The following is a 12,554-nucleotide window of genomic DNA, read 5'->3' as shown; positions in this document are numbered from 1 at the left end:
GCTTAGACTGGATTTCAATTGCTAAGCTTCAGCACTCAAAATGAAGAAAAATCTGTTAACCTTTAACTGAGTAAAAGGATGGCCAAGACAACTGACATACAGAAACAATCTCACAGGCCATTTCAACATCTATTTATCTTCAGAAACTCAGAATTCTTCTTTGATAGCTTTAATAACATGAGAATGACTATCAACTTATTCACAGGAAGGATACAGAGAGGCTACAGTCCATGGGGTCGCAAAGAGTCAGACATCATCTCGTCTCATAGTAAGAGTTCATCCTTACCATGAGCCAAGATCTGGATGATGTATTAGTTCCCTAGACCTACCCTAACAAAGCCCACAGACTGGGTGGCTTAGACCAGAAATTCATCCTCACGTTGTTCTGGAGGCTGCAGCTCAGAATTGAGGTGTCAGCAGAGACACACTTGCTCTGAAACCTGTGGAGAAAGGATCCTTCCCCGCCTCTCCCACCTACTGGTGGCCCAGGCGTCCCTGGGTTGTGGCAGCGGAATCTCACCCGCCTCCCCTTTGCCTGGCCTCCTCATCTCTTCACGTCACCTTCCCTCCGTGTACTCCAGCTTCGGTGTCCAGTTTTCCTCTTTTAATAAGGATACCAGTCACACTGGACTAGGACTTATTCTAAAGACTTCATTTTAACCTAATCAGCCTGTCAAAATATTTAAGTTGATAAAGTGAAAAAATGAGAATATTCTAGGTTTCATTAAAAAAAAAATCCTCAGTTAAAGAGTTTAAATGCATTTCTAGCCAAACAACACTTTAATTGGCTATCCAATTTTTTAAACAAACCAAAAGGAGTAGGGGAGGAGAGCTGGAACAAGAATATGGAAGCAGCATTTTTTTTCTTCCTGTGCTGCCAAAAATCTGCTGCTTTTTCTAACGTAAAGGCCACTGGAGCACTGTTTCCTAAGAAGAAGAACACATGACTAATACAAATCTCTCCTGGGCTGGTGCCGCCACTGTACTTGGCACTATCTTTTCGCATCTCCACGCAGAAGCTCCTCAGTCTACCTGTGAATTACCAAGGAACAGGATCTGACTTTATCCTGTGTGTATCCCCAGGTCACCTAGCAGAGCTTAACAAATACCCAGCATACAATGAATACCTACCTGATTGAATATCAACTTAATTCTATCACAAAAAAGCTAGGATCAATCTTGTTGAACTCAAATGAATTCTGATAAAATGTTTGCCTAAGCAAAGAGTTAGGGACTTTTGCTTTTCATTTATTAGCATAAAGTATGTTAATAACTGGGTAGTCAGGAGTGAACTGAAAGCAGAGAGGAACTAAAGAGCCTCTTGATGAAGGTGAAAGAGGAGAGTAAAAAAAAGCCAGCTTAAAACTCAACATTCGAAAAAACTAAGACCATGGCATCCAGTCCCGTCACTTCATGGCAAATAGATGGGGGAAAAGTGGAAACAGTGACAGATTTTATTTTTCTGGGGCTCCGAAATCACTGCAGACAGTAATTGCAGCCATGAAATTAAAAAATGCTTGCTCCTTGGAAGAAAAGCTATGACAAACCTAGACAGCATATTAAAAAGCAGAGACATCATTTTGCCAGCAAAGGTCTGTATAGTCAAAGCTATGGTTTCTCCAGTAGTCACGTACAGACGTGACAACTGGACCATAAATAAGGCTGATCACTGAGGAACTAATGCTTTCAAATTGTGGTGCTAGAGAAGACTCTTGAGAGTCCCTTGGACTGTAAGAAGATCACACCAGTCAACCCTAAAGGAAATCAACCCTGAATATTCATTGGAAGGACTGATGCAGAGGCTCCAATACTTTGGCCACCTGATGAGAAGAGCTGATTCACTGGAAAAGACCCTGATGCTGGGAAAGACTGAGGGCAGGAGGAGAAGGCGGGCAACAGAGGATGAGATGGTTGGATGGCATCACCAACTCAATGAACAAGAATCTGAGCAAGCTCTGGGAGATAGTGGAGGACAAGGGAGCCTAGCATGCTGCCATCCATGGGGTTGCACAGTCAGACACAACTGAGCAACAAGTCTCTACCGCTTCCACCTTGGCTAGCTGTCTGCTCCTCAGCCCATGAGCCCCTAACAGTCAATTTTCTCCTTTCCCATCCCGTGTATTCTGGACAGTCCCCACGTGCCCTTCAGATCTCTCCAATCTGCTATGGCCCAACAGGTAAGAGGCTTGAAGTCAATGTCCATAGCAGCCAGCCTCCCTTGCTTATGGATTCCTGCTGAATTTGGAAAGTAGGCCTCCCCCAGGAAATAGAACAGGAGGCAGATCGGGACATCTGCTTCCCCACCACATGGCCCCTGCCAGGCTCAAGCAGCTGAGGCTCTGGCCATGCCAAGCAGCCACCGTCCTGCCAGCCTGCCCGCTCTCTGGGAGGCCACAGCGCCTCCACTCCTCCAGGTCCTGGGCCTTTGCTTCCCAACTGCTGGTGCCCAAGATTGGCCACCTTGGTTTGTCCTCATGATACTCTGTTTATGTCTTCTGTTTCTTGCAAGGACTTGGACTTGATACATTCTGCTAATACTTCATCTGGACCACAATAAAGGAAAGTGTTAGTCACTCAGTAGTGTCCAACGCTTTACGACCCCATGGACTGTAGCTCACCAGGTTCCTCTGTCTATGGGATTCTCCAGGCAAGAATACTGGAGTATGTTGCCATTCCCTTCTCCAGAGGATCTTCCCAACCCAGGGATTGAACCCGGGACTCCCACATTGCAGGCAGATTCTTTACCATCTGAGCCATCAGGGAAGCTAATAATAAACTTCTGGTCAAATTAAATCTCTTTTTGGGGCAATTTCCCTAGTGGTCCAGTGGGTAAGAGTCTGCCGTCCAATGCAACAGACTTGGGTTTGACCTCAGGTCAGGGAATGAGGATCCCACACGCTGTGGGGCAACTACTGAGCCTTGCTCTGGAGCCCCCAGGACACAACGAGAAAAGCCAGAGCACTGCAACTGGAGAAGCCCACGTGCCACAATGAAGACCACAGCCAAAATAGAAAATAGTGATAAATCATCATGCCTTTAAAAAAACATCTCTTCTTGGCACTCACTCTTTAATGATTATCCTATATTCTAATGATTCTTTCTCTAGTTCATATTTCTTTGGGCCAGAATAATTCTTCTCTGGGCAGAAACAGAGGTCCCCCTTCTCATTCATATCAAACTCCTGGGAAATTAATCTCCAAACAACTCCACAAATGCTTTAGAAGTCATGGAGTGCAGTGCTTTCCAAACCCCACTGCTAAGAACCCAAGTACCTCAGGGATGCTTATAGTTCTGTAAACATTTAATCAGTATTTCCATTTTATAATATGTTTTTTCAATGTTTTATTTGGAAATAATTTCAAACTTAAATTAATTGGATTAAAATAATACAAAGAATATCCAGGTACCCATTACACAGACTTACCTACAGTTAACATTTCACCACATTCGCTCATCATTTGGACCATACACAAGCACATACACACTATATTTTTCGGCCAGTTTAGGGTAAGTTACACTAGCACGATTCTTTACTTCTGAATACTTCAGGGAATATTTTCTAAGAATAGGGATACTGTCCTAGATACCCAGTATAAACAGTTGCCAACTTCAGACAAATTAATACCTTTATCTAATCTACCATGGACATTAGAATTTTGTCATTTGACCTAAGATTGCCCTTTATAGTATTTTTTTCCTTCAAGGTACAGCATCAGGCCCAGCTTCAGGTATTGCATTTAATTGTCATGTATCTTTAGAATGTCTCCTGTATTTTCTGTATGACATCCCAATATATTTGTAACAATTTAAAAATCATAACAACATAGATGGAAGAACTTCCATTTCCAGCTAGCACAGTGACTGAACAGTTCAATCGTCCTCCAAGAACAAGTAGGAAGTAGAATCTGAACAAACCACAAAAAGCTGTTTCAGAGCATCTGAGTCAGCACACCACACAGGCCTGGAGAGCCAGGACTCCCCAGAGGAGAGGGGGTGCACTGAAGGAACAAGCCCACCCTTCCGGCGGCCGCTCTTCCCCAGACACCTACACACTCAAGAGCAGCACAGGCAGAAGCGGCAAGGCCAGGAAGAGCCTCTCGCCAGGCAGAGGGAATCGAGCACAGAGTTATGAGACAGCTGAGACCCCACAGGCACCCAGCAGCATGTAAGGGTAGAGTGGCTACAGAGGAAGGCGTTGGGGGGAGGGGGAGTGGAGAGCGCCCAGGAGGCCATGCAGAGCTATCAGCAGTCTTATGGCACTGGAGAGATCAGAACTGAAGGTCAGAGCCTCCTGGACAGAAGGACTCTGAGAAACGCCTCAAGTTCTCAGTTAGATCCCCCAGAAGAACCAAAACCCTAAGAGGGAGAAAGAACTAGAAACAGGCCAGCTCAAACCGAAATGAGCCATGAACCAGCTCAACCCGACTGGGTTACAGTGATCTACTCGGACTCCATCCTGAGAGAAGCCAGGGGGGAAGATCCTTGCTGGAGAAAAATATCACTTTCCAGAGCCTCGACACACTCCATTTTTTTTTAATCCATTAATCAATAATGATAATAAAAAAAATTACCATGACCACCAAGAGGAAAAATAGATAATACAAGCAGATCAACAGGTGATCCAGAGAGATTTATCACACTCAAACTCTGAAATAACTGTGATCAGTATGTTCCAGAAACAAGCAACAAGAGAGTTTCATCAGGGAGCTAGAGTAAAAAAAATCACCAAGTAGAAAATCAATACAAAAACTAATAAAGACTAATACCTAAAACTAATTTTACAATAAATCATAAAACTAATAAAGAACTGAGACTCAGATCCATCCATAAATAGCCACTATGACAAAAGACACTAGCACAGGAGGAAAAACTGTCTTTCCGATAAACGGCACTGGGTCAGTCTGGCACAGATGGCTGGTGGCTATTCGTAACACAGACACAGACAGCATGGATTATACAACACCACCCCCATCACAGCAAGTGCTACTGCACCGTGCTCACAGAGGCAAGGTGCCGCTGTACAGATTTTAAATGATACAAAGTGATTTTTTTCCACGGCTAAAAAACTATCAAATAATTCTTCAGCATATCATGGCTGCACTACTTTGTATTCACTGCTGAGAGTCAATGTACAAATCAAGTTGGTTCACAGGGCTGACATTTAAACATACTTATTCAAACAAGGAAGTTTTTAAAGTTAAAACTAATGCTGCAAATTTTAAAATGTCAGCAATGAGACTGCAGTTTATGTCTGGTGTCAACATGTAAAATTAAATAATTCAGATGCCTCTGACAAAACACCACTAAGGTGGCAAGTTGTCCTCAGAGTGTATCATTTAGCATCTCAAATGCAACATAATGCATTTGGACAGTATTTTCTATAAGACAATGAAAGTTTAAACAGGCTGAGTGGCCTTTCCAAAATGAACACCAGTCAACTACGAAAGACAAGAAATTAGACTTTGCGACTTAATTGAGACACATAATATCTGACCCCGCTGATTGCAAGCTTCAAGATCAGTTTATTGAAAACCATCCTGATGTTGCAAGGTGAGCTGTTTAAAAGCTTCTCATTTGCAACTCATCTCTGGGATTTGTCTTTTTCTTGCCACTTAACAACCAAAATTAAAAGTGAAACTAGAGAGAATTTCCTGGCAGTCCAGTGGCAAGGACTCTGAGCTTTCACTCACCAGGAACCACAATCCCACAAACTGCACAGTGTGATCAAAAAAAAAACAGTAGCATGAAAACAGAAATAGGACATTGAGGATGGTACTACAACTGTCTTCCAAAATCTCTAATAGTACACTTTTGTTTTCATCAAAACACCTTCATTGTACCCACTGATTTTAAAAATAAGTGTTACAAAACTGAATTTTTCAAATAATTATGCATAAAATACAACCTCCATTTATTTTACTGGTTGAACAACCACATACTACATAAACTTTAATTTAAATTAAAAAAAAAGGCAGGACTCTCCCAGTTTAAAACAAATTGTTGACACACACTGATGTGGTAGTAACTCCTTGATTGCTGGAAGAATAAGCCCGGGAGGGATGGGAGAGAAGGGGTGAGCTCACTTCCACAGGGCACAGCTGATCCTGAACAACGCGGGAATCAGAAGGGCTGACCCCTCCCCACCCGCAGCACAACTCTGCAGCCGGCAGCCACACCCGCGGTGAGGACTGTGCAGCCCCGCAGTTATCACTTGGACGGCCAGGGCCCCTCCACCTGAGGGAGGGCGTCCCAGTCCCAGCCACGCCTAGGCCAAGCACGTGCCAAAGAGGACGGCACTTTTAAACCCCGACACCTGCAGGGAGCTGAGTGCTGCCACCCTCGTAGACGTTCATGAGCAGCAGCTTGCAGAGGACTCTGTCCTCGGATTCCTGCTGCGCCTGGCCCCCAGTTACTCTCGGACCAACCATTTCCCCTCACATCCTGTCACAAGGCAGAGTCCACACCCTCACGTAAAGTTGAGACCTTCCTTGACAAGCATTCTACATTAATTCTCCATCTGCCAACCAAGTCCTCAACATGTCCTACACTCAGATACAAAATCATTCCCCTGAAAATGTCCTTTTGATCACTATTAGGTGTCATTTCCATGTGCTCATTTCCAACTGCCTCTCCTTTCAAATTTAAAATAATCCATCATTATTTTGTCTTCTATAAACTGCTCACATTTTCTGACATCATTTTCTGACATACCCCAATATCTATTCCACCTGTCAAGCAGGAAAATGAGCTTAATCGATACCCAACCCTGCTCACTCCCATTTGTGGCTTTCATACATGCTGCATCCTAGCCTAAAAAGTCTTCCCCTTTTCCTTCTAATCTTGCCTCTGCCCTCGATGCTCATCTGTTCCCTAAAGATTCTCAGGCAATACCCTTGCAGGATTATTCCAGTCTCTACCACCTATCTGCCCAGTTTCCCAAAGGAAACTAAGTTCCTATGCGAAAGGCAGACCTGACACCCATCACGCCATCCTATTTCCTGGCTGGCCTGTGCAGCCTGAGCCCATCCAAAGCACCAATATATGTTCTCTGAAGAAACCTGCCCTACAGTTGGGTGTGTGGCTTCCCTCTCCTCCTTCCCTGCCAGCACCCACTCCGATCTTCACATTGCCCTTGTCTCTGGTTAAGATGGGAGGCACACAAAGCCAGGAGCTCCCCTGTACCACAGGCCAGGGAGAGGGGAGATAAACGCATGCTACACAGCTCCTGCTGTTGCCCTGCGACCCCTGGACAGGCTCTGAGGGACCCGTTCTCAGAGCTCCAGCTCATGCGATTCCTCAAGGAATCAGCCAGGCTCAGAGAATATACCAACTTACACTGTAAGAGGGGGCTAAAACCATACTGTCTGAAGGAAAAGTTCAGGATATTATGACAGCATCTAACATGAAGACAGATAATGGTTAGGCGGTTAGATACGAAGTGAGTCTGGGTAGGGGGTTAAGTCCAACAACACAAAGCCTTTCAAGCTGTGGTTTAAGGTGGGAGGGAGCTTGGGTGGGGGTTTGATTTTTTTGGTCTTTATCCGAAGAGCAAGGAGAAGCCACTGATAACTGATGTAAGCAGGGGAATGACAAAATTGAACTGAACTGTCAAAAACCAATCAGGCTACAGTATTCAGAGTGGACTGGCGAGTGGCAATGACTGACTGCTATCGGGAAGCAGGGATTCAAGCAAAATGACAGGGGCCTGGCCATGGGTGGTGGCAGCGACAGTGGAAGCAGCTGAGGAATTCTTGATGCATCCCTGAGGAAAAAGGTCCAAGACTCACTGGGAGATGGGTAGGGGGTAGAAGGGGAGTGAAGAGTGAGAAGACAGGTGGGCAACAAGGAAGATCCTGGGTCTCCGTCTGGATGTCAGTGCCCTGGGGAGGCTGGGAAAGTCCAGTGTCCGGGGGGTGGGGGAGGTATAGCATGAGTCAGATGTGAGAAAGTAACTCTGGCTCACTCTGAGAAAGTGAAAATCTGTCCTGCAATCTGCTGGGCTTGGAGAACAGACACAGAAAGCTGGCTGCCAAGTTAGCAGGAAACAATATTTCTACCAAGGACACACTGCAAGAGGAAACTGTCATGATGACCCCTCCTTCAGTGGCGGCTGGTTTGTTTTATCCTGTAAAACCCCAGACTACCAGAACTTCTGCTGTTTGGACTTATACTGGTGAGGAAGAAGAAACACATGCACTCGCCTGTGGGATGGCAGTTGCTGTGACAGGGAGCCCAGCCTGAACAGCCAGCTGGCCGCAGGGCTTCAAATTAAAGGTTCCTAGACCTCATGTTCTTCTATCTACATTTTGTAGTTTCCAAGGAAACAGGGCCTGGGGCCACTGTGGTGAGACCCAGTGGGGACCCCTTCACACACAGCCCAACTCCACGTGGAGCCCATGAGAACACAGCCTCGCCTGCAGGCCATCTACACTCCGCCCCATCCCAAATCCTAGAGCAACACTTGTCTCTTCCTCTGGTGGCAGGATGCCCACAGTTCCTCTGCTGCAGTGAGTGGTCCCCCTCACTGCAACCATCCAGTAACCTGACCTCGTCAGAACACAGGTCCTTCCTGAGGGCTGCAGGCCGATCACACTAAGACAAACACTTAGAACCTGAAGTGAATGTGAAACAAGTAAGAACAAATGCCAAGTAGGAGTTAGAAACAGGACCCCGACCCCGGAGAAGAGGGGAAGCTAGAGGAAAGCCTAGGAGCCACTGGCATCAACATGGCAACTGAAGCTACCAGTGCACAGACTGCCCTCGGAGAGGCCACAAGGTGAGGGCAGAAGAGCCTGAGCTCCTCCACTAGCTGGATGGCTGCTGCAGAGAAGGACAAACCCGAAAAGCAGACTGAGAAGACCGATGGGAAAGGAGGTGATGACACGGCTGGGAAGGCCAAGGGCTGTGAGGCAAGATCTCCCAAAGTCTGCCTGTGATCACGTCATCACGAATGCAGTTACGGACCTTGCTTTGGTAACCACTAGTTTGATTTTGACAGAGAATTAATCTCCAAAAATTGACTTTTGCTAAAACAGCTCATGAGAAGTCCCTGATGTGTTTTTCAGAATGCCAGTGTGTTAATCTGCAGTGAGAAGTATACCTACCCAGCAGGCTAACATCCTCAGCTGCTCGTCAGCACTCTCCTCCCCTAAAGACACAAGCACCCAAGATGACTGACTGCTCTTCTGAGGCTGCTGAATGTACGGGAGGTCGACAGTGACCTGGAGCTATGGTAACCAGTGATGGGGGCATACCTGGCAATGTCTTGGGGGAAACAAAGAAACCCTGCTGTGGACTTTATGGAAAGGACTACTTACAAAGGGACGAGCAGGGGCCAGAGACCCGACAAAGATGGTAAGGCACCTGGGACTGGGAGCAGCCCTCCAGCTGAAAGGAGGAGAGGGGACAGTGTTCCTACAGCCCGGTGAGAGCTGGGAATGTGGAGGAGGCCCCTGGGCACGGGTCACAGATGTGGAGGGAGCAGGAGGAAACACCGCCAACTCCTTCTGCCCATGGCTTCCTTCTCTCAGTGAGTCCTCACTGGCAACCAGTAAGGAAGCAAGAGGCAAGCCGTCTGCAGGAGCCCACCTTGCAGAGCACACCACAGGCCAGGGAGGGTACATCTGAGGACTTCTAAGGGAGAATAAACAGGCAGGGTGCCATGGGAACACAGCACTCTCGCTTCTAACTGGATGCCAGCCCCGTGACCAGATGCTCCTCCACAAACCAGAAACATGTACTGTTGACTCCAGACAGCTTCTTGTCTGGATAGGGCTAATGATATGACCTGGCCCCCTAGACACACCTCTTCTAGAAGCTAGGCAGTGATGTAACAGTTAAGCCAGCCTTAACCACTGATGGCTGATTTAACAGTAACTCAGCCTGTGTCAGGCAAGTAACTGAATCAATCCAAAACAGCCCCAAGAACTCCAATAGAGGCTTCTAGACCAATACCTGATGCAAGGGCTGAGCTCAAATCTCAGAACCTGAACTGACAAGTTCTAGCAACTTAAATCAGTGCTAGAACTGAGCAGTTCCTCCACCAAGAGACCGTATCTCTACAGACATGCCTGAATCCATGCAAGGTTGCTAAATGGCAAGATTCTTTTACAAGAAAGGATCCTTTGCATAAGAGGATCTTGTCTAAGATTGTATGTATTTATACAAGAAAGGACTTAATGTTTAGAACAGAGCTTTTAAATAACAAAAGTATAAAACCCTTCTCCCAAAGACAAAAGGTGAAGAGCTAGGAACAGATACTCAGAAATCTGGCAACCCTTCCTCCAACATGAACCTACACAAGGACAAGTTACTCATTTGTGGGCCCCTCCCCTTCTTATGTCTTATCTGACTCTCCCAAAGGTAATTACAAAGACTGTAACAGTATCTTTTATTTACAATCACTTCCCAATTATTTACATAAGGTAAACCTGCTGAAACACACTGCTGTCACCATCAGTGACTGCTGAAGATGAAGTATGACTCACTTTTTTCTACAATCTTTAATTTCTGGAAGGTTTCCAGTACTTCCCCATTTAGTATTCTGGGTAAGAAGTCCCGTATTTGCATCACTTCAGTTGTCAGTCGTTCCAGGTCCTTCTTTCTGACTTTAACAAATTCTTCTTTAGTTCCCATGTGCTAGGAAAACAAGCAGATCTCAAGATTACAGTTCTCCTCAGATGACTAAAACCAGCAGCCCAACTCAGCTTGCTTCCTTTTCTTTGAGGCCTCCTGTGCTCAATATAGTCAAACCACGTCTTTACCTAATGTACTGTTTTCTATGTATATTACACCCAGAGAGCTCAAGCCCCAGCCTTCACACTGTGAGCCAGTTTTTTTAAAGTGCAAACAAGGCCCTATTCCAGAACCCCAAAGAAAACGCCAGCAACTTTTTCTTAATGCTCCGGCATCAAGCTATCAGGCGGAAAAGGCATCGGAGTGGATGCGCACTGGGTGCGCCAGGCCCTTTGCGGGCCGTCCTGCTTCATTCAGACCACAACCCTGGGAAATGGGGAAACAGGGAAGCTAGGTGACTCTCAGGAACCCCAGGACCGGGGACACAACCAGGATCTGAAAACGACAACCGGGCACCCCTGAGGCTGACAAGTCCAACACGGCCAGGGCCTCGTGGGCGGCCAGGCCCGGCCTGGCCGGGGGTCACAGGAGCACGCCCACCGCCCCCTGCGCGGCCCCCTGGACCTGCACCCCAGAGGATTTGGGAGAATTTTCCAAGGCAGAGATTGCTGCCTCCCATCCCCTACCCAGGGCATGCTGTCTGCGGACGACACCCAGGGCCCTCCCGAGCACACTGGACGGCACCCAGGAGCGGTGTGGGAAAGCCGAGGGCGACAGCTAGGGCCCACAGGCCGAAACCTGGATGTCCGCACTAACCAGACAAGCCTCCTCAGCGCTGCCAGCCTCGCTCATGACTACCGCGGCCTCAGCTCCTGCGCCTGCGCGGCGGCGCGCCCTCTGACCCTCACGCCAGAAAGCGCGGGAACGCGCCCACGCGGAGAGTCAGGTACGGAGAGCCGCGAGGCTCAGGCCCCGCAGTTTTCGAAGCATTCTCGGCTGAAAGACCCAGTGTGGGTCGGCGGGATCCCGCGTTGGCTCTTCTGGCTTAACCAAACTCGTAAACTTTGTTCGCTGCAAAATACAAGGACAGTGAGACCCTAGCGTAAGTGTCCGGTGAAATAAATCGAATAGGGCCTTTCCCGTTTGGCGAGGGATGTCAGACCAAGGGGTGACAGGTTCAAAGGAACCAACAGCTGACCGCCTGGCTCCCGCACTCAGCTCCCATCTCCATGAGCAAAGGCCAAAGCTTTCTGACAACAGACTACTCGAGGTCTGCCCTCGATAGGGAGACTTAGTCCAGTCCGCTGGTACCTAACTGAAACGGCTACTGTAAGCTGGGATACATCGCCCAGTCCATTCAGCTGCCCCTACACGTCCACTGAGTTTGCACAGTGTCCGTGCGTTCAAAGGTACCAGTTACTGTACCACTAGGACTTTGTCTGAAGCTGTCCGCGAGCTGACACGGCCAAGTGCCCAGCGTGGGTGCCCTCTAGGCCCGCGGGCGGACCTCAAGTTCACGCTCCCAATCCTCGCGGCCGGGACCCGGGCACTGGGGGTCGCCGATCGCTGAGACCAGAGCGCCCTCGAGGGGGCTGCCCACAACATCCCGCCAAAATTCCCAAGGGCATCCTCTCTCCCCCACCTCCACCCCGCCCTGGCGGCCGAGGAGTCCAAAGCGTTTCAAGACTCGGTGCCGCGTCTCCCGGGGGAACAACTGCCAATTAGACGGGGATTTAGTGGAGTGGGCGCAAAGATTCTAGACCACGTAAAACTGGCTATCGGACTCTTCCCGGCCAACACGCAACGCCGGCTAACCTCGCCGTCAACGGCGACGAGCTTTGGCTACCGAGAGACCGCAGAGGCGGACAAGCGCGCCGCTAACCAGGGATGCGCCGCTCAGCCGGCTGCCTGGGCAGCCGCCCTAGCTCCCAGAACCCGCTGCGAGCGGCGGCCGGCGCCTTTGTGACGCCATCAGCCCG

The 12,554-nt window shown here is 48.1% G+C and overlaps 1 protein-coding gene across 2 annotated transcripts in view; it reads right to left on the bottom strand.

The window, feature by feature from the left end:
• The window catches only part of LOC122675719 (heat shock transcription factor 2 binding protein), a 79,397-nt gene extending 66,870 nt beyond the window's left edge, over nt 1–12,527 (bottom strand). The window contains exons 1-3 of one of the 2 annotated variants that reach the window (XM_043874740.1): nt 12,391–12,527; nt 11,392–11,646; nt 10,488–10,638 (exon numbers count right to left, since the gene is read on the bottom strand). In XM_043874740.1, coding sequence (XP_043730675.1) covers nt 10,488–10,638; nt 11,392–11,427 — 187 coding nt within the window. In that variant the 5' untranslated portion in view covers nt 11,428–11,646; nt 12,391–12,527. Of the gene's footprint in view, nt 1–10,487; nt 10,639–11,391; nt 11,647–12,337 lie in introns of both variants that reach the window. The other variant, XM_043874741.1, reaches the window with a different exon arrangement.
• Nucleotides 12,528–12,554: the final 27 nt, after the last annotated feature.

This window comes from Cervus elaphus, chromosome 19 (genome assembly GCF_910594005.1).
Source record: "Cervus elaphus chromosome 19, mCerEla1.1, whole genome shotgun sequence".
Taxonomy (NCBI): Eukaryota; Metazoa; Chordata; class Mammalia; order Artiodactyla; family Cervidae; genus Cervus; species Cervus elaphus.
The sequence above is the reverse complement of the archived record's forward strand: the minus strand, read 5'-3'. Positions and strand labels throughout refer to the sequence as shown.